The sequence below is a fragment of the Cydia splendana genome, chromosome 9 (assembly GCF_910591565.1).
Source record: "Cydia splendana chromosome 9, ilCydSple1.2, whole genome shotgun sequence".
In the NCBI taxonomy this organism is placed as follows: domain Eukaryota; kingdom Metazoa; phylum Arthropoda; class Insecta; order Lepidoptera; family Tortricidae; genus Cydia; species Cydia splendana.
In genome coordinates, this window is record NC_085968.1 from 4,177,233 (window position 1) to 4,204,967 (window position 27,735).

The 27,735-nt window shown below is 42.3% G+C and overlaps 1 protein-coding gene and 1 long non-coding RNA gene across 6 annotated transcripts in view; both read right to left on the reverse strand.

Moving 5' to 3' along the window:
• The window catches only part of LOC134793414 (uncharacterized), a 314,149-nt gene that overhangs the window by 39,213 nt on the left and 247,201 nt on the right, over positions 1-27,735 (reverse strand). The window lies entirely within an intron of this gene.
• LOC134793349 (uncharacterized) lies at positions 37-27,732 on the reverse strand. Of its 5 annotated transcripts, XM_063764900.1 has the most exons (13): positions 27,573-27,732; positions 26,805-26,923; positions 24,364-26,072; positions 21,780-24,159; positions 20,950-21,128; positions 20,310-20,481; positions 19,005-19,446; positions 18,832-18,935; positions 17,068-18,756; positions 15,120-15,342; positions 9,166-9,195; positions 7,551-7,667; positions 37-7,189 (listed from the first exon to the last, which is right to left on the reverse strand). In XM_063764900.1, the coding sequence occupies exons 2-13, from the start codon at positions 26,841-26,843 to the stop codon at positions 7,149-7,151; spliced, it is 7,125 nt and encodes a 2,374-aa protein (XP_063620970.1). In that variant the 5' UTR covers positions 26,844-26,923; positions 27,573-27,732; the 3' UTR covers positions 37-7,148. The 5 variants fall into 5 exon arrangements, with proteins under 5 accessions (XP_063620970.1, XP_063620972.1, XP_063620971.1 ...); XM_063764902.1 differs by lacking the exon at positions 9,166-9,195; XM_063764901.1 differs by lacking the exon at positions 27,573-27,732 and having other exon boundaries at positions 26,805-27,528.

The window sequence follows — 27,735 nt, forward strand, 5'->3', positions numbered from 1 at the left end:
ATTAAGTGTCAGTAAAAGGAAAAAGGAAAGGCGAGATTCAAACGAAGATTTTATGTAATTAATTATCATAACATCTTTTATTCTATATTATTATTTTAAATTTTACATGCTTAGTTCAAACATTAAGAAAGAAATAATAATATTTAACATCTGGATAATATACAGCTCTATTTTACGATCACTTAGTGAATAAAAAATTATATTAATATATTGCAAAATATTCCATTGTTAATCGCAACACGCTACAGAAACGGTACGGGATGGGAGCACAAAAGGATTGCGGTATGGCAAACTAGAGGGCGCATTTCGTTTTACAATAACAAAATATAGCTTTTCACTTACATATTACCCGCTACTATGTACATAAACGCTCTATAGATGTAGTGCATAATTATTTTCCATCGTATTTTCACATACAAACATGTCTTGCTATTTCTGCCAGTCTCGGTACAAAAAGTACTGAGGTTGACTGAAGTAGTATGACAAATACGAACGTTTCCGAGAAAACACGATGGAAAACAATTATGCGCTACACCTGTACAGATGATAGCTTCTGTGATTATCACAAACATACTATCTAAAATCTACGTGTTGATTATGCGACGGCCCTCGGCGGACGGCCTTTTATAATACAACCTCACCGTCTCGCACAATACTGATAAAATCACTTTACAAGTGACAGTTCACAGTTTGGACGTGTGAAGGTAGTTGAAATTAATTGCCATTAAAATTAGAAATATGTTTTTAACTAACCACAGGCCGAGATGAGAAGATGACAATCGCGAATAGAAAACGCCATTCGAAACTTAAATAATGTATGAATAAAGTCACGTGACTTTTCGTAGCATATGGTTATCCGGTTACATTTTTTCTATTCATATGACGTTTGCCGATGTGCTATTGTCATCTGGACTACGTTGGCTAACGTGGATTTGAACGTTCAGCACAAATAATTTCAACCACACTGTAAAATAACCACTTTCATTTACTTTCCACTAAAAAACTTGTGGTTATTTCACTTCAACACTTGGACACAATAAGCATTATGCTGTATCTAATAAACAACCAGATCGAAATATTTACAAGCTCATTTCATCTAAGGATTATTTACCCATTTAGATTATTGATCTAAAATTGATTGTATCACAAAACATACACCAAAAAAAGCTATAATTCGTTATACAAAACAAAATATAAAGCATTAAAATCAAATGTTATTTACGAATCCATCTTGAAAGCTGCTAAAATAATGTATATTCGTAACCTTTAGGTGAAATATTGCAACGTAACGACTTAGATATAATTATGCATTAAAACTGAATTGCAGTATTAAGTAGCTAGTGAGACACTAGGCGATTTGCGAAGGTAGCGTCTAAAATTATAACCAAGTGAGAATATAAATAATCATTAAATTGAACACAATTAATATTTCCGTTGCGCCTTAGCGTCGCCCACGAGAACTGGCAATATAACTGCATTGGGACAAATATTCAATAAATGTTTAAAAACTAGTCCTGAAATGGACTGGTGTAACGAAACAGAATAGGGGGATATAATCCATTCATTGACTCCACCAAGATTTTAACACTCCTGTCAAAAAGTAGTCTGGTTGCCAATAAATGCATTTACCCTATTTATGTAAGCTAAAATTAAATAAGTTTCTGCGTGATAGCATAGGGTTCCAGTACCGGGTGTTGCAGTGTTTTCAAAATTAATGAATAACCCTATAACACAAGTTACAGTTCTTTGTTGAACTATTGTCTATGCCCGTGCGCTTTCAGATACACGCTTGCCATAAATACCTATACATAATCATTTTGCATAAAGTAAAATATTTGTTGCTCTAATGAACTCTTATTGAGTACTTGGACATATTTAAGGTCATATCATATGTGACACAAACAAGCAAATACATAAACAAATATGGAAATATCCAGCCTATTATGACACGAAGAAAATGTGATGAATATTGTAGTGTACTAAATATACGAAACGAAATAACTAATATGCCTAAATATAACACTGGAAGCGCACAGACTAGACAGCCATCTTTAAATGCTGTATTTGTGAGAAATCATTGGCTATTCCTATTTTATCCCCAATATCCCCATTTACAGATGTAGTGCAAAGTTATTTTCCATCGTATTTTCACGGAAACTCACGAACGTGTCTTGCTATTTCAGCCAGTCTCGGTACAAAAAGTACTGAGGTTGACTGAAGTAGCATGACACATACGAACGCTTCCGAAAATACGATGGAAAACTATTAATGCACGTGTATTCATTGAAAATGTTTACCGGTATTTACCGGCAAAATGGGGACTAATAGTAACCACACTGAATAGCACTGGCCTAAAGATAAAATTCAATTCACCTTCGTAACTAGTCTGCCTATCAGGAACGCGGGTACTACTCTAACATTCAGATTAGGGGGATACGAAAATCTTAAGTTTATCGAACACGAAAAGCAGACGTTTTGTCATTGAGCAACTTTGAGGGATGGAGTCGCTTCGACTGGGCGCTTAAACGTAGCTGCTACATTATACAGGCTTAGGCGGTAAGACTAACTGCTTTATAACCATTTTCATGAAATGTATCTATCTAATACCTTTAAACGAGCAATTCTTGTATATTTATTTATATTATTTATTTATGTATTCGGGGATCTCGGAAACGGCTCTAACGACTTCGATGAAATTTGGTATATGGGGGTTTTCGGGGCCAAAAAATCGATCTAGCTAGGTCTTATCTCTGGGAAAACGCGCATTTTTGAGTCTTTATATGTTTTCCGAGCTTTGCTCGGTCTCCCAGATATTTTATTAACATTACAACGACTGAAGAGAGTTTAACTCCCAGGGACTAACACAACTCGAAATACGTAATGCATGTGGAGACACTTTTTAACTCCATGCGAAAGTAAATAGATTCAGCCGAATCCTAACAGGATCCCACGTGCCTCCTAATTATTGAAAATAAAATCCGTTAAGATTTATAACCGACCAAAAATAGTTCCTGTATGTGTAGCATATTGGTCTTACCACCTGTACCACGACGTAAACTTAACTAAATTGCAACCTCATCGCTCGTTGGTTCGTCTATTACGTTTATTAGGCCACAAATCATCTCATAAATCTAATTTCATAATACATACTATGTTACAATGAATGAAATCAATTCTGCCGGGGTTCTGCTATGATGGCGTTATCAATCTATTGATAGTGCGTTGTAGGGCGAAATACCTGACAATGGCAGCCAGTTTTTGCTAGAGTCCACAATGGGCGAGGTTACCCTACGAGATTTTTAAATGCGTTCGAGGACAGTAAATAAAGAAATAATAAAAGAATCACGCTGTTTCTGCCTATTTTTTTTACACGACTGCCCAAAAAAAGGAGTTGTTTTCAGCGTTCATACTTGTATGTATATGAGTTTCTTTATTACAGGTTTATAATTAAAGTGTTTAATTGTGTTATGTGTAAATGCAACGTTTTAGCCTATTAACGAATAAAATATTTTGCAAACGTATAAGTAAGTCACTGGGATTAGTGTCGCACAACATTTACTCGTCGTCGCGATTATTGTAGTGTATGTATGTATGTATGAATAGTGAGGATCTCGCAGCCATAGTTTAGACCAGATTAATTACATACATATTAAAACCTATACCACACAATTATTTCAGGAAGGTATGATTAAGAGTTCATCTTGTCAATAATTTCTACCCAGCTAGCTCTGAATTTTAGCATAAGTGGTGTTTCCTTAGTAAACTATACTGTCAACACTTTGCCTTTTGCTGTTCTTAAGCCTCTGTGAGAACTATGAGATTATAAGTAGATTAGATTGGACTTAGCCCGTGGAGCGCCCTATTATCACACTTGTGATACTAACCCAATTTGGGTCGTAGCCACTCAATATCAGACGTGTGTTACCACAGATCAATATGGGTCAAATTGCTTTGAATCAATTTGTTGTATGGTGGACGTTCGACGGGTTAAAAGCAAAAGCAGAAATGTCTGTCTTATAGCAGAGACATCGGGAATATGTAATCGCTGTCCAAACTGTAGCTGCGTGATTTATATGAGTTTGGGGAAGCATGAGCACAGTTTTGGTTACGCCCTTTCTTATTTAGAAATAAGGTCAATACAGATGTAGTGCTACATTATTGTCTATCGTATCACGGAAACGTACGAACGTGTCTTGATATTTCAGTCAGTCTCGGTACAAAAAGTACTGAGGTTGACTGAAGTAGCATGACAAATACGAACGTTTCCGAGAAAATACGATGGAAAACGATTATGCACTACATCTCGGGTATGTGTGGCATAAGTGGGATAAGTGTTGCTTCACATTGGGGCCTGTTTACACATTGATTACTGTTTATTGTGACCTCATACATTGGCTACTTGCGCTTAGTTGCAAATGTATGAACTCTACTATGCCCGCTTCCCAATCTTAATATACAACATGAAATTTTTACCGATTATCCTACAGACTTCATCTTAAAAAAACATTTTAAAATCACGGCTTATTCAATTAAAATTGTATCTATAGAGTCTATAATTGGCTATTATAATTATAACACTCAATTAATTATTTACATAGTTTCCCCTAATTGCACGAAGATAAAAACATCATGTTGTATAGACATGGTAAAGTTAGCAGCAATAGTTGCTAAGCGGTCGAGGTGTTCAAAATGATCTTGACGACTTTATTGTTAAGAGAATAAGAGCGCATCAAGGTAATTTCGAACACCTCGCCCGCTTAGCAACTTCTGCTGCTTGAGGGGTTGCAGTCGGATGTGACAATGTGTTGCTAAAAGTATTTTAAAATAGATTGCTGAAATGAACCCAAAAACGTGCTGTCAAAATAGTGTCCCACTAGACGGTATTTTCACGCCGATAGATTAAGAAAAGTATTGACTTCAATTCGTCTTCAATTTATTTAATTTCATTGAGTAACGAAAGTGACCCTCAAGTATGACTACTTTTCGTTACGCAAATTAATCAAATAAACTGTAAACTTAATCAAATAGATTAAAGCCTTACTTATATTAAATTTTACAAAGCTCGTTCCGCCAATTATTTTCTAATATATTGGCTAGTATTTGTAAAAATACTAGAAAAAATCCTATTTGGTCAACAAGATTTTTTTCAATTCAGCACTCTATTTCAGTGTGTCTCTTTTTTATAATTCGGCCACTATACGATCGCTTCGATGAGACGAATAACTTCTATTTACTAGCTATTGTTAAATCTTATTCACTGCGAGCATGCACCTTGTTTTGTGTACAATAAGGGCTAAAATTCACTGATCACGTGTATGCCATAATATTGTCTGAATATGGCAGTAAAGGTATAGTTGCTTATGAAGTTATAGATGCAAATCATTGCAGTACGGCTTTTTAGTCGAAACATGTGAGCCTATAGGGGCCGTGCGCGTTTGAGGATCTTGCCATCTTGTGGCCTGAATCGGAAACATAAACTCTACATTGACACTTCACGCCAAATCAAGTGCACTCTACAGCTCACGTACGTTTTCTTGTGCATTGTAGGTTCTGCCATCTTGTGGGCTACATTGGAAGCTTAAACTTGGCATTTACACTTCACGCCAATAAACAGGGGGCTCCTGTGCTGCCCTCTACAGTTCGTGCACGTTTCAAGCTTTAACAATTTACAGCTAACTTTGAACGCAATATATTTGCTAGTATCTATTATAAAGGTTCAAATATAAATCGCCTAAAAATAGCTAAATACCAATCATGGTACGTTTATATTCTACTAGCTGTGTTCGCGTCTCTGCCCTTGTGGGCTTCGCTTTGTTATTAGCCCCCCTACCTCCTACGGTACACCCACCCCGGGTTTCCCAAAATAAGTAACGCCTACGCCCATCCCCAATTTCTCACTAACGGGAGACTTGAGAATCCTAAAAATATTTTCATAGTAAATAAGTAACAGAAATACAGACGTGTGTTACTTTCGCATCCGTTTCACATCTTATAAAACAAAGTCCCCCGCCGCGTCTGTCTGTTTGTATGTATGTTCGCGATAAACTCAAAACTACTGAACGGATTTTCATGCGGTTTTCACCTAGGTATCAATAGAGTGATACGTAAAGCTTTAGGTGTACAATTTGTTAAGTTTTTAAGTTACCCGTGCGAAGCCGGGGCGGGTTGCTAGTTATATTAATAGGTATTTGCTACAAAACCGTGCTAGAGTATTATGTGCGTCTCGAGATATATTTTGCTAAATCAAATACAAACATTATATGAGGGGATGCATTCATCTCTACGAATGGCGGACTTAAAGCCATTCTCTACCAGTCAACCGTCAAACAGAAGCTTGCTACACATGTTGACTATTTTGCCGTTTGCAATAATTTCCAACGATAACGTGGGTGTGGATCGGAGCTAGCTGCCTCGACATTGTGATGCGGGATCATAGATGCATTGAATATGGGACGATGTAACTAAAATGGAACGTATAATGTCATACAACTTGTACAACTTTCCTATACGTGCTTGTACAAATAGCGTGAAATGTTCAGTTCGATTTCGAATTTTAACGTCTCATATTCATAGCTTGTATAGGCTGTCCCTGCAAGTGCTTCCGCAGCCGCCATTATCTACGCAGTAACAAAGCGCTTACTTAAATTATAACACAGATTTAACCTCTAATAATGGCTAACATGAAATCGGTATCCAAACTAACCGTTACACCGGAAACGCTACCCTAACGAGACCTACACTTAGGAGCCCGCATAGCTCTATACACGCTAAAAAGTAAAACAAATAATAAAAACAACTATAATTTACTTAAACATTATGCGTACAAAAATCCTAGCAATCCTTCTATAGACGGTCCTTCTATTAAATAAATATATCCGACATACATAAACGTTATACATACATAAAAAAAATATACCATTATACATATGTACCACTACATCCTATCTTAATTCATCTCCTATGTACAATATTTACAAAGGGAAATAAAAACAATTTGTACTTGCAGAAAAACCGTGAAAAAAACACTGAAGTGAAACGGAAATATACAGTTTGAGCGCTCGGGCGCTCCCGCGTTACAAAACGTACGTTAACTTAGCTATACAGCGGCGCCCTGCGCCGTGAGATTTACAAAAATATGCCTTACGGGTCTATCTGTCGCAGCGCCGCGCAGGAACAACTGCCGCACCCTCTGGAACAAGATAAAGTACATTTTAATATAAGTAGATAATACAAACAGTAATCGGGTAAGGGTCGGCTGCTCTGTTTATAAGGGCGTCGTATTGAAATCCCGGAGTCCCGAGTTGGAGTCTTTAAACGATTCCATTATTCCTTTATTTCTAAACTTGGCACTTATTCCTTCTCAGGCAGCTCTGTTTAATGCAAAATTAAAAGACTTGTGTAGAAAATAACACTAGCATCGCTTTCGGATGGAAACCGCTCGACGACGGAAGGAAAAATAGGAAGGCGTGGTGGCCCTCTGCACTTCTGAAGTGCCTTAGAACATCAACAACTATGGGGTGTTGCTAACTACCACGGGGGGCGTTAGTTACCTGTGGTGGCCTCGTGCCACTCGTCCACGGGCAGGGCGAGGCCGAACTCGCGCCGCAGCCGCGAGCTGAGGTTCTCTCGCTGCCGCTCGGACGCCGTCGGTTGTGCGTCGAACACTCCTGCATATAGAGAACTATGGGGTGTTGCTAACTACCACTGGGGGGCGTTAGTTACCTGTGGTGGCCTCGTGCCGCTCGTCCTCGGGCAGGGCGAGGCCGAACTCGCGCCGCAGCCGCGAGCTGAGGTTCTCCCGCTGCCGTTCGGACGCCGTGGGTTGTGCGGCGAACACTCCTGCATATAGAGAACTATGGGGTGTTACTAACTACCACTGGGGGGCGCTAGTTACCTGTGGTGGCCTCGTGCCGCTCGTCCTCGGGCAGGGCGAGGCCGAACTCGCGCCGCAGCCGCGAGCTGAGGTTCTCCCGCTGCCGTTCGGACGCCGTGGGTTGTGCGGCGAACACTCCTGCATATAGAGAACTATGGGGTGTTACTAACTACCACTGGGGGGCGCTAGTTACCTGTGGTGGCCTCGTGCCGCTCGTCCTCGGACAGGGCGAGGCCGAACTCGCGCCGCAGCCGCGAGCTGAGGTTCTCCCGCTGCCGTTCGGACGCCGTGGGTTGTGCGGCGAACACTCCTGCATATAGAGAACTATGGGGTGTTACTAACTACCACTGGGGGGGCGCTAGTTACCTGTGGTGGCCTCGTGCCGCTCGTCCTCGGGCAGGGCGAGGCCGAACTCGCGCCGCAGCCGCGAGCTGAGGTTCTCCCGCTGCCGTTCGGACGCCGTGGGTTGTGCGGCGAACACTCCTGCATATAGAGAACTATGGGGTGTTACTAACTACCACTGGGGGGCGCTAGTTACCTGTGGTGGCCTCGTGCCGCTCGTCCTCGGACAGGGCGAGGCCGAACTCGCGCCGCAGCCGCGAGCTGAGGTTCTCCCGCTGCCGTTCGGACGCCGTGGGTTGTGCGGCGAACACTCCTGCATATAGAGAACTATGGGGTGTTACTAACTACCACTGGGGGGCGCTAGTTACCTGTGGTGGCCTCGTGCCGCTCGTCCTCGGGCAGGGCGAGGCCGAACTCGCGCCGCAGCCGCGAGCTGAGGTTCTCCCGCTGCCGTTCGGACGCCGTCGGCTGCGCGTCAAACACTCCTGCACATAAGGAAATTTTGTTAATACAAAAATTCTGTTAAACTAATTGGTTGTAATTACTTGAGTCTTACTTGAGCTTAATTAATTAATGTAGGAAGTGGAGATGTTCTTTAACAATTTCAGATTTTATTTCTAATTTGCATATATGGTCAGTTAAAAAGTTTAACGTAAAGTAATTAAACGTAGTAAAGCTTTACGTTTAACCAGAGTATGGATATCGGTTCAACACATAGCATGTCACCCAGACCATTAAAAATGATCGATCGACGCCACATTAATAAAAAATCTGCTGCTGTTTGGTACTTGTACATGCACAAAGGCGATGTGAATTGCAAGCACATTCAATTTTGACAAACGGCGACGGCGCGCGGCGACGCTCAATATAAAAATTGACAGTTTACTGTCGTTAGTCTGTCTGAAATGTCAAGAACCTCCCCACTCCCAGTTAGAGATAATGTTCGCTACCTGTAAGCGCTCCGCTCTCCGAAGGTGCGACTAGTGAAAAGAAATTCAGAGTTTAATCAATATGAAGATGACTAACTTGCATTTATGTACAGAGTATTCTTTCGACCCTTAGCCATACTCTGCGAGCTGAATATGTGAAAGCGGGGCTACACTGGCGATTTGCGAGCGAGTTGAAAGCGAGGCGCGCTCGCGGCGAACTCTTTGCGCGCTCGTCTCGCTTTCCACTCGCACGCTAATCTCCAGTGTGGCCCCGCTCTTAGTCATACCTAATAATTTTCATTATGCGAGCAACCCCGAAATCCACATAGAAGAATATGGCTAAGGGTTAGAAAAACGCCCTGCAAGTTAGACACACACTTAAATCTAACAATCAGTGGCAGGGTATCTCGCTAAAGCGGATTATGTATACGTAGGTAGTTTTAAATATTTTGTAAAAAAGAAACAGCTAGGCCATGCACAACATCGAATGGTAGATTAGAGATAAAGAAAATCTCTGGTATTGATTTTTGTTACGATACGTAACGCATTAAAGTTTGGGCAAATATCGAAGTATTTAGGAGACATAGACAACTTCTTTAAAACATGTTTGTTTGTTAACACAGGTACACATGTATTCACAATAAAAACGCGGTGATCTCACCACTTACGTGCAAGTGTACTAACAACACTCTCGACACTCACTGAACAAAGGTAGACCTAATATCTTTACCATAAGGATTATTATGTGTCGATTTACTAAAAAGTCGATTAACTCATAAGAGTCATAAACTCTGTTCATAGGTAGACCTTATGTTGTAGCAGTAAGGTGTTTTATCGGTTAATTGTATCGATGATTGTATAAGTCGCACGTGTATCGCATACATGGATGCTCGCGTCTACGTAAATGCAAATCGTAGGCAATTAAGGTGCCCGAGGTATTACTTTATGCAGTCATGCTTTAGATTATCTTGAATAGATTCCACAATACGCAACATGAGACTCGATTCGACCTCAACATACTTAAGCACTCTTTTATTTGTATTTTGACGCATACTGCACCCTTTTAGGCTTCCGTGCCAAAATGGCAAAAACGGGACCCTTAAAGTTTCATCATGTTCGTCCGCGCTACTTATTTTAAAAGTTAAAATTAACAAAAATGAATTTTTTTGCAAAGATTACTCCGTACATGTAACTAAAAGTGAAAATATTTGTGACGTCCCACGGGTAAGCGCCAGCCGCCATAAGGTACATTTTGCCGTTGAACGTCACATTTTTATCCAGTACTAATCAACGTATGGAACGTCATTAGACAGGTCTTGAAAACGACTTAAAAGGTTACTGGAAAAGTTTATGATTATTACGTTTGAAAATAATAGCTTCGAAAGTTTAAAAAAATCGTCCCACTACGCACTTCACGCTTTAAAATGTTCATGGCAATTTACTATTATTTTAGCGGCGAGCTACGTAGTCTTAAATGTTCCGTCTAATGAGTATTCGATCTGTGATTTATGCGGTTTCGACGAACTCAACTGTCTGAGAGACTAAAGTTGTTGAAATGTAAGACTTACTGCGTTTTTGTAAAGAAGCTAACATGACTGACATTTGTAAAGCCTCGCTTGGTTTTATTATTGTAAACTTGTTTTCAATATTGAGGACTTTGAGTTAGACGAAGAAAAGTCTGCAACAATTATGATAGCATACGCAGCGCAAGAGTTATTTAATTTATACGTCATAATTTCATAGAAGTCTGACGTTTAAAATAACACTGAAGATTGAGGACATCGACTCAATTCGTGTAACATTGCACCGCAGTGTGAATTGGGTCAGACGTTCGTCAGTCGCATCTGGCAGTTCGCGGCTACACAAAATCAATACGAGACGTCGCAACACTCGATAGGTTACGTCTCCCGATTTGAAGAGAAGAATGAAAGTAATGATGAATGAATGGAATTACACGAACGGTAAAGTATGGAGATAGGAATTCTATACTGCAATAGCTCTGGTTTTAACATAAGTAGGTCCAAAATGCGAAAACAGTGAAACAACAAATATTGCCTATTTTGTTCATTAAACCATCCTATTTTATGTAATTAGGTAAGTTTCCTTTCTGGTATGTATCTTTGTTAGTTTAACTATGGTCCTAAGTACGAAATGGATTTCTTTACGGTGAAACTCGACTTTTATTATCGTTAGTTACTAAACTTACATTATTTCTAATTTAAAAACTACCGAATCCTGTTAAGGTGTTGCGAATAGATTTATTAATAATGTAATTTTTTTTATTACAATGACTAAATCTTGTTTAATCACTTGCCATATTTTTGCTTACGGTACAGTAATATTATATTGCATTATCAAATCCACATTTAATTACATATTTCTTGAAATTAGTCACACAAACCATGCAGAAATCGGTATAAATGACCCTAAAACGGCAACAGTGCCTATACAATAGACCTCGCTACTACGCAGTAGCGCCGTAATATTGAAATCGCGTGTTCAAGGTCCCAAGGGGCACGGCGCATCGTTGTGCGCATATCTTAAACCTTATTGTAGAAAATATAAGGTCCAGTTAAGAGTGTTGCTGGAGTGGTGTTAGTACCCGTACTTAGTCTGGCAGTTTTGAGTCTAATAAATATAATATGTTAGTGACTTCATGTTTGTTAAAGGTTCCGTACCATATATAAAAAAAAAAACAAAAAAAAAGCAAAAAAAAAAACGGTCACCCATCCAAGTACTGACCACTCCCGACGTTGCTTAACTTTGGTCAAAAATCACGTTTGTTGTATGGGATCCCATTTAAATCTTTATTTTATTCTGTTTTTAGTATTTGTTGTTATAGCGGCAACAGAAATACATCATCTGTGAAAATTTCAACTGTCTAGCTATCACGGTTTGTGAGATACAGCCTGGTGACAGACGGACGGACGGACGGACGGACAGCGAAGTCTTAGTAATAGGGTCCCGTTTTACCCTTTGGGTACGGAACCCTAAAAAGCGAAATAAATGGCGCTTAGTGCTACCGACTAGCAAAACCTGATATCAAATTACCGTTTTTCATTTCAGAATCCGACTGTCCGTCCGTCGATTGACTGACAGTCTAAAACCATTACTGATTTTTAGCCCTTATGATGATATTGCAATCTTATACCGGCCAAATACTCGACGAGTGGCATGGAAAGTAGCGAGAGAAGTAGGCAGAGACGTTGTCAGAGGGCCTACCGCAAACCACTTTCGACGTGTTCGTACGAATATACAAGTGCGTCAGAGAGGCAACACGTCGAACGTGGTTCGCGGGAGGCCTTCTGAGGGGCTACCGCGAAAACCGAAATTCGCAAATTGCGGGGATCTTACTCTTTTACTCCAATGAAGGCGTAATTAGAGTGACAGAGAAAAATGCCCGCAATTGACGATTTTCGGTATTGGCGGTAGCCCTACTGGTTACGTTACTCGTCGTGACGCTCATCATGCCCAACGCTCCCTATTTTGTCGGTTTTTTGGCTCGAGAAAGGGCCGGCAATATGAAGTGAAGGAGCGTCGCGATTAATCGCGCGAGTAGGGCAGTGTGTGGCCGGAGCGGGCGACATCGCGGCAGCGCGAGGAGCATAGTGTATTCTCTTCTTGGTCCTGGCTTTTATCCCATTTTACTTGGGGTCAGCCCTCATAGTATTTTTGCGCCACATCACGCGGTTGTGGGTTGTCTCCGTTACTGCATTGATAGCTTTTAGGTCGTTTTTTTGCGCGCGGAGCATAGTGTGTCCGTAGTATTAGGGTTTTTACATAAAAAGCTTACAAAAACTCTCTTGCTCCTTAGTCAGTTGACGGGTAAATCGTGAAACTGGATGGCAGTAAGTCACAATAAGTTTCCGTTGTGATAAGAGCCGCCAGCGAGCGTTGCACAATCTCAGTGTTATTGCTGCTCGCTTCCTCTGCCGTATATGTGAATAGAAAAGTGTTGGCTTGTAAAAAGTCCTCCGCCGCGTCTGTCTGTTTGTGTTTGTATGTTCGCGATAAATTCAAAAACAACTGAACGGATTTTCATGCGGTTTTCACCTACCAATAGATTTCTTGAGGAAGATTCAGGTGATAATTTGATAAGGTTTCGTGGAACCCTTGCGAAGCCGGGGTGGACACAGGCACGGCACAAAAGGACTCTTTAGAACCGAAAACAAAGGGTGAACTTAAACTTTTGAGCGGTACTGTATTTTACTATATTTCTGGCACAAGAACTCGATATTCTAAGATCTAGTTGCCAATTCAAGAATGTAGATTGTTGTATAATTACAAAACATTCTTTATAGCAATACGTCGTCATGAAATCGTTTATATAATGTTTACATAAACACAAGTGTCACAAAACGTGCACACCATATGCGTAAACGACACGTGATGTAATTACTGTAACTATGTCAACACTGACTCATTCATTTCATTCGTTTGTTCATTCACTAATTCAAACTATGTTACACTTTCTAGCTCGACAGTACATCCCTTCAAAAGTGCGTTTACGAAGGAAGCCGGTCGATAAAGCGCATAGATTTATTTACAAAACGATTTAAGTTGCGCAATCTTATAATGAACCTTAATTCTTTGGAGTAGAGATGAATTTATCTTGAAACGTAGCAATTTAACTTTTCAACGACATTACAATGAGTAAGTCTTAAATGAAAATAAACTTTATAATATGCGAATAGAGATGAAAATAGCTTGTGTTTATACATTTAAATGCGGCATGCGTTTATCTAATTGGAAGAATTAGTCGCGGAACGTGAACGCGGTCAATAGAAGCTTAATTTGTACGTTTTGTTGTTTACTGTCAACAACTGACACTTGCTCGAATGAGTGATTCGTGTAATTTCATACGCGAATAGCCGGGTCCACACAGAGGACTCAGAGGAGCATACGCACGAGGCGATTTCCTCGCGCACAAAACGGCCAGTGTAGACGTGCCTCGCGCGTATGCTCGCTGTGTGGACCCGGCTAACGATGAACGAGCGTTCCATAACTTTTAGATATTCCCTACTCTTCATAAACATACAAGTTTGTATGATATGAGCATATTTTCCGTCGCAGCTTGGGTTCCGGTTTTAGCAACTTATTTTTACGAAAGTGACTGCCATCTGACCTTCCAATCCAGTAGGAAAACTTGGCCTTAGGTTCTCTGACGATTTTTTGGTCCTCTTCACCAAATAGCAACTAATTCATTAATACCACCCAGGTTTGAATACACGACGTTTTGAAGCCGCACGCTTTTAGGCTAAACCACTAGAGCTTTTATGATAGACTATGTATAATTGTATAATCCAAGACAAATTTTAGAGGCAAAACAATTAAAATAATCGTCATTACTATACTATTAACATCAACACTCTTAACTGACCGTAGAAGGACCTGACGGACCAAAAACATAGTAATAATTTTTAATCTACACACAAAACGTAATTTTCTGAACAAAAACTGGTATTGCAACATTTGCAACATTGGTGGATCTTCCACGGATTAAAACAACTGAATAAGCTGGTTTTACGTTCAAGGTTGCGACATTGTTTTGTCTTTGTGGCGCGGACTTGCAATTTTTTATCACTGTAATATACATTTATTTATTTATATTTTGCCTGACATCCTTAAGGGACCCACAGATTACCAGTTCGCCGGACGATATCAGCCTGTCAGTTAATCGCAAAAGGTGACAGTTCCGAACAACTGACAGGTTGATATCGTGAATTAGTCTGTGGGCCCTTTAAAGTTTGTATGCGGCAACCGCATTAGAAACTAGTGCATTAATACTAATAATAATCTAGTAATCTGTGGACGATATTGTTGGTCACACACTTTATTTTCCTTTGTGCTCTATTTCTGCCTAAAGCCTGTGTGTTTCTGTTTTTTTTTTTTCAAATAAATTGAAACTGGATCTACCACACGATTCTCGTAAACGCTTCTAAATATCGCCGTAAATAAAATATGATCAAACTGACCTTTAGGCAAATGCGCATTAGCGAGCTCCCGATGCAGCCTCTGCTCCAAGTCGTCGGCGGCGGCGGCGGCGGCCGCGTCGAGCCGCTGCGGCGACAGCGAGCCGGCGCCCGAGGCCCCGGAGGACTCCGACGACCACTCGGGCCCGTGCGCCTCGCCCTCGGACGGGTGGGGCTCCTCGTTGAGGGCCCCGCGGTGCCGCTTGCGGTATTCGGTGATAGAGAGCTGGGGGAGAGGAGATATGTTAGTTTTCAGGGTTAGACAGCGGGGACACATTTCAGCGGGGTCTTCTGTCACAAGTATTCTATACTTACTAGAAGACTTCAAACTTCACACCTGTACCCTCTGTGTTAACAAATAAACATTTTTTCATTTTTTTTTCAGGGTTAGACGGAGCCAGGGCCGTCTTAAACTATGCTAGGGCCCTTGGGCACATAAGAATTTGGGGCCCTATTGGAAAGTATAGAAAGCGAATTAACCTAACATTTTTCTACTATGATCTTCTATTTATTATGGGTAATCAAATATACTGTTACTGTCTGTCCTTCAGGGCCCCCTGAGGATGAGGGCCCTGGGCCATTATGGTAAAGACGGTACTGGACGGAGCGAGAACTCGCATCGAGATACGTTATATTATGGTGTTTAGTCGATTGAATTGACTCTTTAGCGTACGTTATATATGGAGGGTGGTGAGCGAGAGAGGATATTTAAAAATGAACCAGATTTTAAGCATAGGAATTAAATGGTAAACCGAGACGACATTTTATAGTCTCGAGACCGCTGCTTGACAATGCAAAATACACACAAAAATTATCAATCGAAATTACTTAAATTAATTGCTCTTAAACTACGTCCAGTTAGAATATCTAATTAATCAAAACAATAACTTGATGCAGTTGTCAACACTTTATATTATATGTGACGTCCCACGGGAAAAGGTACCTTATGGCAGCTGGCGCTTACGTCGCATAACACCGCAATAGTATTGGAGCGGCGTTAATATCAGCGTAAGCGCCAATCGCCATAAGGTACCTTTACCGCGGGACGTCACATATTTATTTGGTGGGATTCCTTCTCATACATATTACCCGAACAAGACAGAAGATTTACATAGACAACTTAATTTTTCCAAAAAGAAACATACTTAGGTTTTTCTCTAGTTTCATACGTTACGTACTAGGCTTCGTCCGCGCAGTAAAACTGACCCCCACCAATAACTAACGTGGCTTCCGCAACGCTTGTGGAATAAACAAGCATCTGTACAGGTCAACGCACCCATTAGAGAAAGTGCTTCGCAGTACGCCACATGTTTTATGTATGTCAAGGCAATTACAGCTTTATGAATGACTATTTGTCACAAATTGTGTTAAAAATGGAATAACATTTGGTAACTGTAAGTACAGTTATGAAATAAATGATAAGTAGATACTAGTTGTTGACATGTTCTTATCTGTGACCTTGAACTGAATTGTGTTTAAAGGAGTTAGTATTAAATGTTTTAAATAATTCTCATGATAATGGGAATGCGAATGCATAAAGTTATGGAGTTGTAAAATAATTAAGTTTCTATAGATATTTGTTTGAATTCAAGGTCATTTTTATCTTGGTCGCAGATTAATTTGACGTGACGGCAAAAATAGTACAAACTGAGAAGTATGTAGTTGGGATTAGGACTGCTAGAAAAACGTACAGACTACGTCAAAAATATATTTACAATGTTGGACCTTAGTCCTTTGTAATAATGGCGAAAAATGTAAACATATCTTTGTCGTCGAACCCCAAAGCAAGTGATAATTTGACTCACTTTTGATGTGCAAATAGGGGTCATCAGGATAAATTTTTAAACGAAAATACGTAACGCGCAAATGCGAGAACAGTTCGAATTGATAAAATATTCCTAGGAAGTCGTTTTTATTACATATTTTATTTAGTAATGTAGGTGTGAGTTACCTTCCTTCTGACTGGTTTGGGCTTGTCCTGCGGCGGCGGGTTGAGGCGCGGGTCGGTGGCGCGCGCGCCGAAGGGCTTGGCGGGCCCCGGCAGCCCGTGCAGCCCCGCGGTACCCGCACCCCCCGCCTCCAGCGCGCTCGCCCCAGAGCCCGAGCCCTGCAGCACCCCCGACAGCAGCACACTGTTATTCGAGTCCATGTTGCTCACGCGAGTCAATATCTCCTGCACACTCTTCAGTTCGTCCACACCCGTAATACTATCTTTATCGAATATACTATTGTCTAAACTTGTAGTCCTATCTATTGCACTTTTTATTATAGACGGCACCGGGTCCGCGGCCGCAGGCACGTCGTAGGGTTGCGAGAAGTTGCTGAAGATCCCCGAGAACAGTCCGGTCGAGCTGAACCTCGACGAGAAGGGGAGTGGGCTCTCCAGAACTGAGGGTTTATCCTTCACCGGTAAGGATTTTTCTTCAGGTTTGCTCGCGGGGGACGCGGGCACTCGCACCGGTTCCATCGGTTCCTCCGGCAGAGGGATAGCCTCTAGTGAAGGGATGTCGTCCGGCAGAGGGATAGAATCCACTTCGGAATGCACCTCCCCGTTGAGTTCGGACGACTTGGAATCCGTATCGTTGGATAAAGCTTCCTTCTCCTCTTTTTCCATCATCTGCTTGACCCGGGCCTTGAGCGGCCGCCGCGGCTCCTCGGGCAGAGGAATCGTCTCCAGCGGCGGTATCACAGATAGCGGGGCCTGGTCTTCCGGCAGGGGGATGTTCTCCGGCGCCGGCAGAGCCATCGAGTCTCCGATCGTGTATGAGTCGTGCATAACTCCATTAATCACCAGTTTGGAGTTCTTCATGTTTCCCGTATATTGCTTCTTTATAGGCCGCATCGGCTCCTCCGGTAACGGTATCGCTTCTAGAGGAGGAATCGGGCCCGGATCGTCGGGCAAAGGTATGTTTTCGGGCGCCAGTAACGCCGAATTGCTGATATCGTCGTGAATGTCACCATTAATCTCCGGCGACTTCGAACTCTCCTTCTCTGTGCGCAATTGAATACTGATTTGGTCGTCCACCATGTTGAGATCGAAGTTCAGATTGACCTTCTTCCGCTTTTCTTTCGGAGGTTTCTTGTTCCTGCTCTTGAGGAAGAGAATGTTTTCGGTGTGGAAGGAGTGAATCTTCTTCTGTATGTCGTCCATTTCGTCGCGCTGCGGGGATGAGTTTCCGCTAGTATCTGCAGATCGGGAACTGTTCTGTTTATCATTGAGCAGGTCCAACCCTTTGATATCACAGTTGGTGGGTTCACTGCTCTCTAATTTCGGTTGGGGGGTGACGGTGGTGTCGATGTCCATGGGGACGACCTTGTCGTAGTTGGGGTCGTCGGGTTCGACGTTGTTGTTGTTGGTGGTGAAGTCGGGCTTGGCCGGCGGGGGCAGCTCGTCCTCGGGGGTGGGCACGCCGATGATGCGGCGGATGTGCTCGGTGTCGGTGGTGGCCATGTTGACGTTCAGCACGTCGTGGTCGGGGTGACACTGGTCGTCGGAGCCCTGGCCGCTGTCGGAGCGCGTGCGGTCGCGGCCGTACACGCCCTCCATGATGCCGCGCACGTTGTACTGCCGGATCAGACCGCCGTCGTCCTTCACCGGAGAATCCTCAGACGTTAAATTGGGTGACACCTCGTCGTGACACTGCAGAAAAAACCAAGAATACATATAGAAGAATATTATATGACACGACATTAGATTAGTTGATGCGATACTTACAGGCACAATATTATTAGGTTCGCAGGATAGCGATTCTCTCGCTAACCGTCGCTTCTTCAATGGCGTCACTATTTCGTTGGGCGGAGATTCTGCAACAAACGCATCTAAATTTAAACAATAAAACATCAACTGATTACTATCAAAGTACCTCAAATGAGCATGACAATACGCACCCGCATTAGGAGAGTCGCTTTCTTCACTGATGGCCTGTCTCAGCCACCGTTTCTTAGCACTATGCTGGGGTATCACAGTAGGCGTCGTTTCCACGACTTCAGTTGGAGGGGTGCTCCGAGTAATCCTTCTAGCCTTCTTTGGAGGCCTGCTTCGATCCCGGCCGGGGGTTCTGGGTGGGGATGTCGCATCTTCCTCGTGGAAGTCTGGGGCCCCACTTAAATCGCCAATCATCGTGGAGGCAACTCTCACGAGGCTCTCTAAAGATGTGGCGGACATCAAAGGCGGTCTGTACGGAGATCTGTAGGGCGACGGTGTCCGCTCGGGCGAGCGGCCTATCCATTCCGTGGCCATAGTTTTCTTAGTCTTAGGCAGTTTAAAGGCGGATTCCACAGAACCGACAGCGGCTTCTACTAGTAAACATGCTGAGCTTAGGCCGAGATCCTGCAACAAAAAAAAAATTAAAATATATTCGCTCCAAGTAGAATTTTTTTGGCAAGATCTGTACACCCACAGCCAAGTTTGTGACCTTAAGATGATAATAATATGCATACATTGTATATGCATATTATTATCATCTTAGTCTACAGAAAAACAAATAAATACAAAAGGAATATCGAATAAGCACTCGAGTGGGTTATCTTTATTGTTAAGTCAACATTTTAGCTTAACTTTTAAACGTCAATAACGGATATATTTGCAGTTTTGCACTTCCAGTTCAATGTCAACAACAGATAACCTCAGCAGGTCAAATGAGGTATTGATGTTAAACGCGCAAAAATCAACGTATATGGCGCTACAACTAAATTCATTCAGTGACAAGCAAGCTTTACTTAAATTAAGCTTATTTTTTTCCGCCCATCACTGTAGTGAGGAATTGGTAACTTCACATATCAATAGCCGAGGCAATTTCGCGCACAAAACGGCCAGTGTAGACGTGCCTTAGCCGAGGCGGCGCGCGCGAGGCACGTCTACACTGGCCGTTATGTGCGCGAGGAAATTGCCTCGCGCGTATACTCGCTTTATGTGGACCCGGCTAATCATATCATTGGGTAAATTCTGAAACCTCATATTTGTATTTGAAGGAATGAAGAATTGTGACTTGCCTCTATACCTGCCTAAGTCGCAAAACTCTCAACTGCTTAAAGATGAGTTACGCGCTTATAAGACTAATGCGAAGGGCGTGCGAGCGAGATCGCTATAAACGTATACAGCGACGCTCTCGGACAGCGGAGCGGCGTCCGGATCCACATCTGCAATGTGACCGCCTTAAGAGGTAAATTTAAAATAGTACTTGTTTAGCTTACTTCGTTGATGGGATCGTTCCTCCTGTCGGCCTCGTTGTTGTGCGGCGCGCTGTCCCTGCGCTGCGGCCGCGGCGGCGTGCGCGGCTCGTCGCCCGACGTCACCAGGTCGCTGTCGGCCGAGTTCAGGCGCCGCCGGTTGGACTGGGATGTTGTGCGGGCTCGCCCTTTGCGTCTTAGAAAGAGGTTACAATATTTATAAGAATGAAGATTGAATTCGTGACGTGATCTCTATGTTCAATATTTGCATTAAATTATATCGGAGGTGATAAACTCTGCAATCAATAAGTTTCTGTCAAAATTTTTGAAGCTGTAGCTATACTTTTCTTCCCCATTTACTCAAGATGATTCAAATGAGGAGTAAATAGTCATTGGTTAAATAGTAAAGAATTCCTTAAGGTATTAAACCCGCCACTTCTACTATAAAGAGATTAAATAAATAAATAAATGGATGTCTAAAAAAACCACTATAAGATAAAATTACGTTGTCAGTTGTTTAATTATATGGCCACTTTCAGTGTCCATCATCAGACCCACTTAATGATACCCTATTCTTGTATTTATTAACCCCTTTGGTGGTTTCAAAAGTTGTCTTACATGTTCAAGAGTTATTTATTAGACATATCAAGTTATTATAACTTACTTCTTCCTCTTTTTGGAGCTGCACTGGAAGTCATCATCATCATCCTTGTCTACCGCATTTGGGTGAGGATCTGATTCCCTCCGCTTTTGCCGTTCCTTCACCTCCTGTTTACGTTGTTCCGCTTTCTCCATGCGTTCGAACGCTTTCATGATGGCTTCCATTTTACGCTCCTCACGAGTCTAAAAGAAAAGTTGTAATCATTAGTTAGAGAGAATACAGATTATCTCTAAAACTTTTTCAATAATTTCTGTAAAGTGTATGATAATTTAAGCCAATTTCACATCACGAGTAAAGTTTAATAATAGCTAATAGACTAGACATAATTAATACAATTGTTAAGTTTTCTGATTACACATTGTAATCTGAAAACGATGCTCATAAGGATGTTTAATCAAAAAACCGGGCAAATGCGAGTCGGACTCGCGCACGAAGGGTTCCGTACCATAATGAAAAAAGAAACGGAAAAAAATGCAAAAACAAAAACGGTCACCCATCCAAGTACTGACCACGCCCGACGTTGCTTAACTTTGGTCAAAAATCACGTTTGTTGTATGGGAGCCCCATTTAAATCTTTATTTTATTGTTTTTAGTATTTGTTGTTATAGCGGCAACAGAAATACATCATCTGTGAAAATTTCAACTGTCTATCACGGTTCGTGAGATACAGCCTGGTGACAGACAGACGGGCGGACGGACGGACGGACAGCGAAGTCTTAGTAATAGGGTCCCGTTTTACCTTTTCGGTACGGAACCCTAAAAATGATGATAGCCAATTGGGAAAGTAAATATGATTTCTAGTAGTTCTTACACGTTTTTGAAAGATAACTTACCATTTTCTTCTTATCCTTGTCCTTATTGTTCGGCAGTTTGTCCTGCGAATCATCAGTTTTATCATCCAAAGAGTCCTGGTTCGTACAAGTGTTCCTACTAGACCTGGACGATCGATCGTGGCACGCCGACTTGGCTGTATATTCCCTTGTAGCCGGTCTTTCATCATCAAGTCCATCTCGTCTAGTCCTACGCTCCCTTTCTTCCACTTTAGGTGTCTCTTTCTTTGGACTCTCTTGTTTAACTTCTTTAGGCTCTTCCTTTATTTCCTCTTTAACTTCCTCTTTCGGCACTTCTTGTTTTACAGGTTCTTCATTAGATTCAGGCTCTGTCTTAGTTTCTTCTTTTTGAGGTTTCACTTCCTCTTTGATTGTTTCTGGTTCTGCCTTAATCGGTTCCGGTTCAGGTTCAGGTTGAGGCTCAGGATCTGGGACCGGTTCCTCCGGTTTCACCTCCTCAGTCTCCATTTTCACGTAATCTGGCTCATCTATCTCCGGTTTCATCTCCTCTTTGGCCGTTAAATCCATTTCTGGTTTGATATCTTCTGGGATCTCTGTTTTCATTGGCTGGTCAAAGTTGAGGGCCATGATGGCGCTTTTTACAGGAGACATTGGTGAGTATTCGTATTTTATGGGTGATTTCTTTTCTATTTTGATGGGTGTTACTGGGCAAGGGTATTCTTTAGCCGGGGAAGCTAGAACGGGTGCCAGCGGTGGCGACGCAGGGGAAGATGAGCTGGAACACCTATTCCTACTCCTCTTTTCTCTTGGAGGGTAATCGATGCTTTTCCTCCCAACTAGTGAGGAATTTAAACCGTTGACCTTGCAGTGTTTAGGGTTGCCGCAAGCGCACGGCTGCTTGCTGCCGTTAGTGTCGTGCCCAACTGTTATTTCTGTATTCGACGGGATCGTCCCAATAGTGTATAAGTAGACGTGTAGCGCGCCTTTGATGATGCAGTGTTGGAGTTCCGCGTTGGGTTTGCAAGATCTCCTAACAAACCGGGCTTCATTGCCATAAGTTCTTGTATCGATACAGATCTGCGTGTTATCCTTAGGCAGTCTATAGAAGAAGACGAAAGGCCCAGGTTTTTGGCTGCCCGCACGCGCTGAATTCTGTAGCTGTGGCCTGTGCTGGTTCGACAGCATATATTTCCCTCTAAGCTCTATAACTGGCGTGTTTTCTTTCAAGTCCTTTGTCGCAATAAGGATTTTGCCGCCGGCGTGTGGTACAGTGGTACACAAATGCGCCGTGATAGCGGATGACATGTTCGTCGTGTTTCCTAGTTTACTGCTGTATTTCATTATTTTCGCCCTCAGTTCAGGGCTGTAATGGTTAGTCATAGCCTGCTCAAATGATTCTCCCCAGTGTGATTGGCTGGATACGCTCGAGGTGTACTTGTTTCGATTCATTATCATCTCTTTCTTACGTTTGACCCTCTTTTCTGTAAGTTTTCTCTTGGTGCCTTTTCTGACAACTTCGGCCTTCTTAGGGCGTTTAGGGCCGCGTTTGGGTAGAGTGAGGGTCGGCTGCGGCATTGGGGGTAGCGGTGGTAACGTAGGCACGGCAGGGGTGGCCGAATTATACGTGGTGACACAAGACCCGCTAGTGTCAGTGTAAGTGGTGACAGTGAGGAGTCGTTTGCGACGCGCTCCGGGCATCCTGGTGCTTTCTGAAGAGTCCGTATCGGAAGCGCCAAGCGCGCTAAGTTCCTCTCGCTTTCGTAGCTGGATCGCTCGCGCATGTCTTCGGTCTACAGCTCGAGGTTGGCACAGTTCACACATGTAGGCATCGGGGATGTTGTTCCGGTCGATACCCATGCAGTCAACGTGCTGCCATTCGCCGCAGCGGTCGCAGCAGATCATGTATCCGTCGTCGTGTGTGAACTCGCAGACGCATCGAGTTTTTCCTTCCTCCTCGCCTTCCGGTGCGGTTTCGGTGTCGCTGCCGCCGGCGGCGGGGCGACGGTCGCCGTCGATCGACGAGATGACGGAGGCGGTATCGTCGTCTTGAATCGCCGGAGGCTTGTAAGTTAAAGTGCTCAGAGGCAGGGGTGGAGCGACGGGAATGGGTGCTAGTAGGGGTGCCGGCGGTTCGTAAGGCGCGGTCGACATTATAACCGGCGAGTGCCTCTTCAACGGGCTCGGAGGCGTCGGTAGCGGTGGCGGCGACACGACGGCGGGCGGCAGCGCCAGCGGCGGCGCGTAGACAGGCACGGGGGCGGGCGGCGGCGCGGGCTGCTTCTGCCCGGGCGCCGCGTACGTGTGGTCCAGCATCACGAGCGCCAGGTCGTGGAAGGTGTACCGCTGTAATTCTTCCGATAGGTTCGGGCGCTCCTCGCTGCCGATTATATCGTCCGCGGTTAAACGAGTCGACTTGTCCCCGCTGAAACAGGAAAGAAACATTAGTCTTAGGACTAAATTTACAAAACATTGTCTACAAAAGTTCGCCTATCGTTAATGTTTCTAATCTTGCAAAAAAAGCCTACGAAATAACTATTTTAAGTAAGCAACATTCAACATTATGATACTAAAAATATAGCAACCCCTTGTATGGAGATGTTAAAAAAGTGATATGAGGAGCACTTACAACACAATCCTCCTTTGATTAATCGGTTTTGGCTCCATAGGTTCCTCCACAGGTTGAGGAGGTGGTATCAGTGGAGAATTTGCACTGGGATGCAGCATCAGCTTGGGCTGCGCTAGCGATTGCAATATCTGTGCAGTCAGCTGCTGGTTCGCTGACACTTGAGACACAGTAGAGAGCTGATTGTCTGTCGGAGTATATGTCTGTACATATCTTAAGTTGGGCGTGGCACCAGACTGGACGTAGTGAGGCCCGCGCGGCATGCTTGTGCTTATAGGCGCTGTGGATATAAGCACGGGCCCACATGGCGACTGGAGAACCAACCTCTCCCCTTTAGAAGGCAACTTTTGAATCTGATGATGACTCTTATGTGTTGGACTACCCACTTTCTGTATGATCTTAGATGTGTTTGAGTCCACTACGCCATATATCGGCTGCTGGTTCTTATATGTAGCCACACTAGCGACAGGCCAGGCCTTGGACTCTGATTTATGTGCAGTGCCTGCCTGCTGTATTATCTTGATAGCTCTCGATTGATTCTTCTGTCCCGAGAGCTGTCCGGAATTTTTTGCCTGTTTTAAAGTATTTACAGATTTTCTGCCTGAGTGAACGGACATCTTGTTAGGGCCTGAGACGACCCGCGATAGTATATGGCACTGCGTGTTGCCCGAGGACGCCGCGACCACGGCGTTTAAGTTAGCACCATTGTTCACTTTGCCCAAAGATTTCAAATTCGAGCTTTTTGTAAAAGTGTGACTATAAGAAACGTTTTTGATAGGGCTGCTGATTACTTGAGGTGACAACGTAGAGCAGCCGATTAGAGACTGACTCTTTGGAGGCTTCGAGCATAGTACTGAATTATTTAAATGCTTTTGTGACATCACATTAGTGCTCAACTTGTATACATGGTTCTGTGTGCCATACACTTGTGAGGCAAGCTCTTTGCCCTGGGTTATATACTGTGATGAATAACTTGTGTTCTTTGGGATAGATATGTTGCTCAAAATTTGCACTTTTGATGATTTGGGTCGGCTTGCATAGCTAGTTTCCGTTACTATATTTGTCCGTCTTCCCAATTGATTTGTATCATTGACATAGCTTTCACTGGTTATAATGATCTGTGATAGACCAGATTGTGATCTCTCCTCTTCACTTTTGCTGTCAGTAGGAGCAGCGCTTGTGAGAATAGTAGGCAGCCATAGAGTCTGATTGCCCACATCTTGTGATACATTTTGAATAGCTGTAATGTTGCTTACAGTGGCATCTACATTTATAGTGAAGTTCTGTGGCAGTTTTGCGACATTCTGAACAATTGCAGTGTTCAGTGGAGCCTGGATGAGAGTGGCACTTGTGTTTTCATAGTTGCCATCACCAGAGTCGTCTCCATCTTGAATAATAGGGTAAGTGATGCGTCCTACATTATCAAGGCCTTCCTCAATCCTTACAAGTCCAGATAGTGCATCTACAGACATCTCTGTGTCCCGTCTCTTGTCAGTAATGTGGTACTCTACTTCTTTATCAATATTACTGCGTGCGGACTGGATAATACTTTCAGGGTGAGTAGAATCAGGTTCAGGGTCACCATCAGTGGGGGAAAGGGGCAGAGCCCTTAAAACTGGAGTTCTAATGCTTGGTACACTCATATTATCTGCTAATTTATGTTCCATAACATGTTCATACACATTTTCACTGGAGGTGGCCGGCCGGTAATCCTGTAACAAAGTTTTGGCAAATTAAACATGTTGTATATTTGAACACATGCATATTCCTCACATTATAGTTGTAACAATGTCAGCTGTAAAATAACTTAGCATATTTAATGAAGTACACAATGTATGCAATCTGCCGCAGTAATATTTCAGAAACATTTTGTAGAGCTTATATTAACAATATTAATTTGTGTCAGTGAACCCATGAATTTACAATTGTCATCATAATGTTATATAGGGTTTCAGGTTGTTCATATCAAAATTTTATTTATTATTGTAAGGTTGTGGTGATAAATTGTGAACCTGTTTGCATTATCAATAAATCCTTATTGCTACACTTACCCAATATATAAAAATATAACATGAATAATAATGATAAGACTACTAATCCTAATAGGTTATTAAAAATGCACCTCGGTTTCAAAATCTTTATTAAACACAACATTCAAAACAGTAGAAAACAGTTGCAGAAAGTAAACTGATAAAATCTTTACTGAAAATATCTTCAGTTTTATTTTAGTAAGATACCTACACACATCTTATGTAATTAAAGATTGTCTGTAAATGGTCTTCATTGCAAGAATGAAACCAGGACGATATTTTGCGCTTCTCAAGAGCAAAAAGAGTAAGGAAGATCATGCCAATAAGAATATATGGTTATGTAGTGAGTAGCATGGTTAGCAACGGCAGGACATTAGTGTCGTGAAGGGGGAGGTGTAGGGGTTCGGGACTTACTTGCCGGGCAGCAGGATCAAAGTCTGGAGAAGCTGACATGCTGTAAATATTATCATCTTGGGTCAAGCCCGAGATGACGCCGAGGAGACCACTGCGGCCTCCGACCTTATTTCATGTGACTGCAATCGAAAATTGATTCTTTACCCACAAATCTTCACAGTTCACACGACAACACGCGATGCACATCGTAATTTTCTCGCTCAAATATTTTTAGTCTACAAATAGGATAATGTGACAGTCGAGGTCATTGTCCAAAAAGTGATGAAACTCGATTTATTTCATGCCCTACGAGAATGTATAAAGAATTAATATGAAATAAAGCATATAAAACGCAAGAATGCTGGTAAAAAAGGTTAAAATAAGTAGATAGGTTAATCCACTGCCGCCATTATTGTGGCACGAAAACTGAAATGTCTCACTGATAAACATCAAAAGAAGTAAACACTAACCTAATAACATTAAATATGAGAGAAATAAAGCATTGAATTGATTGATTGGGTGGAAATAATGCATAATTGGAAGTCTCAAGTAAGTAGTAGAAACAAAGAGCCTACAAATATAAGTACATACGCAAATGAGGTTTGTATATTTATATAAATTGGATATTAATAATATTGACTCCACCAAACATAAATCCCATAATGTAAATCTTTTATAACATAAACACACAGATATTATATCATAAAAGTGAGTATCGCATTAGATAGGAACTTAGAAATCCAGATGTAAACACTTGTACAGCAAATACTTAATAAAATTAGTACTAACCTGTGCGTGAACGTAACAATAACTCCTACAGTGTAGCGAAACAATTTCCGTCAAATAACTGCATAGCACTTGTAAAATAGGCCTCAAAGTCCGAAACTACGATCAAAACATTCACGAGAGTCGAAGATGGCGGCCATTGCATTTTCTTGATGCAAAACAACGG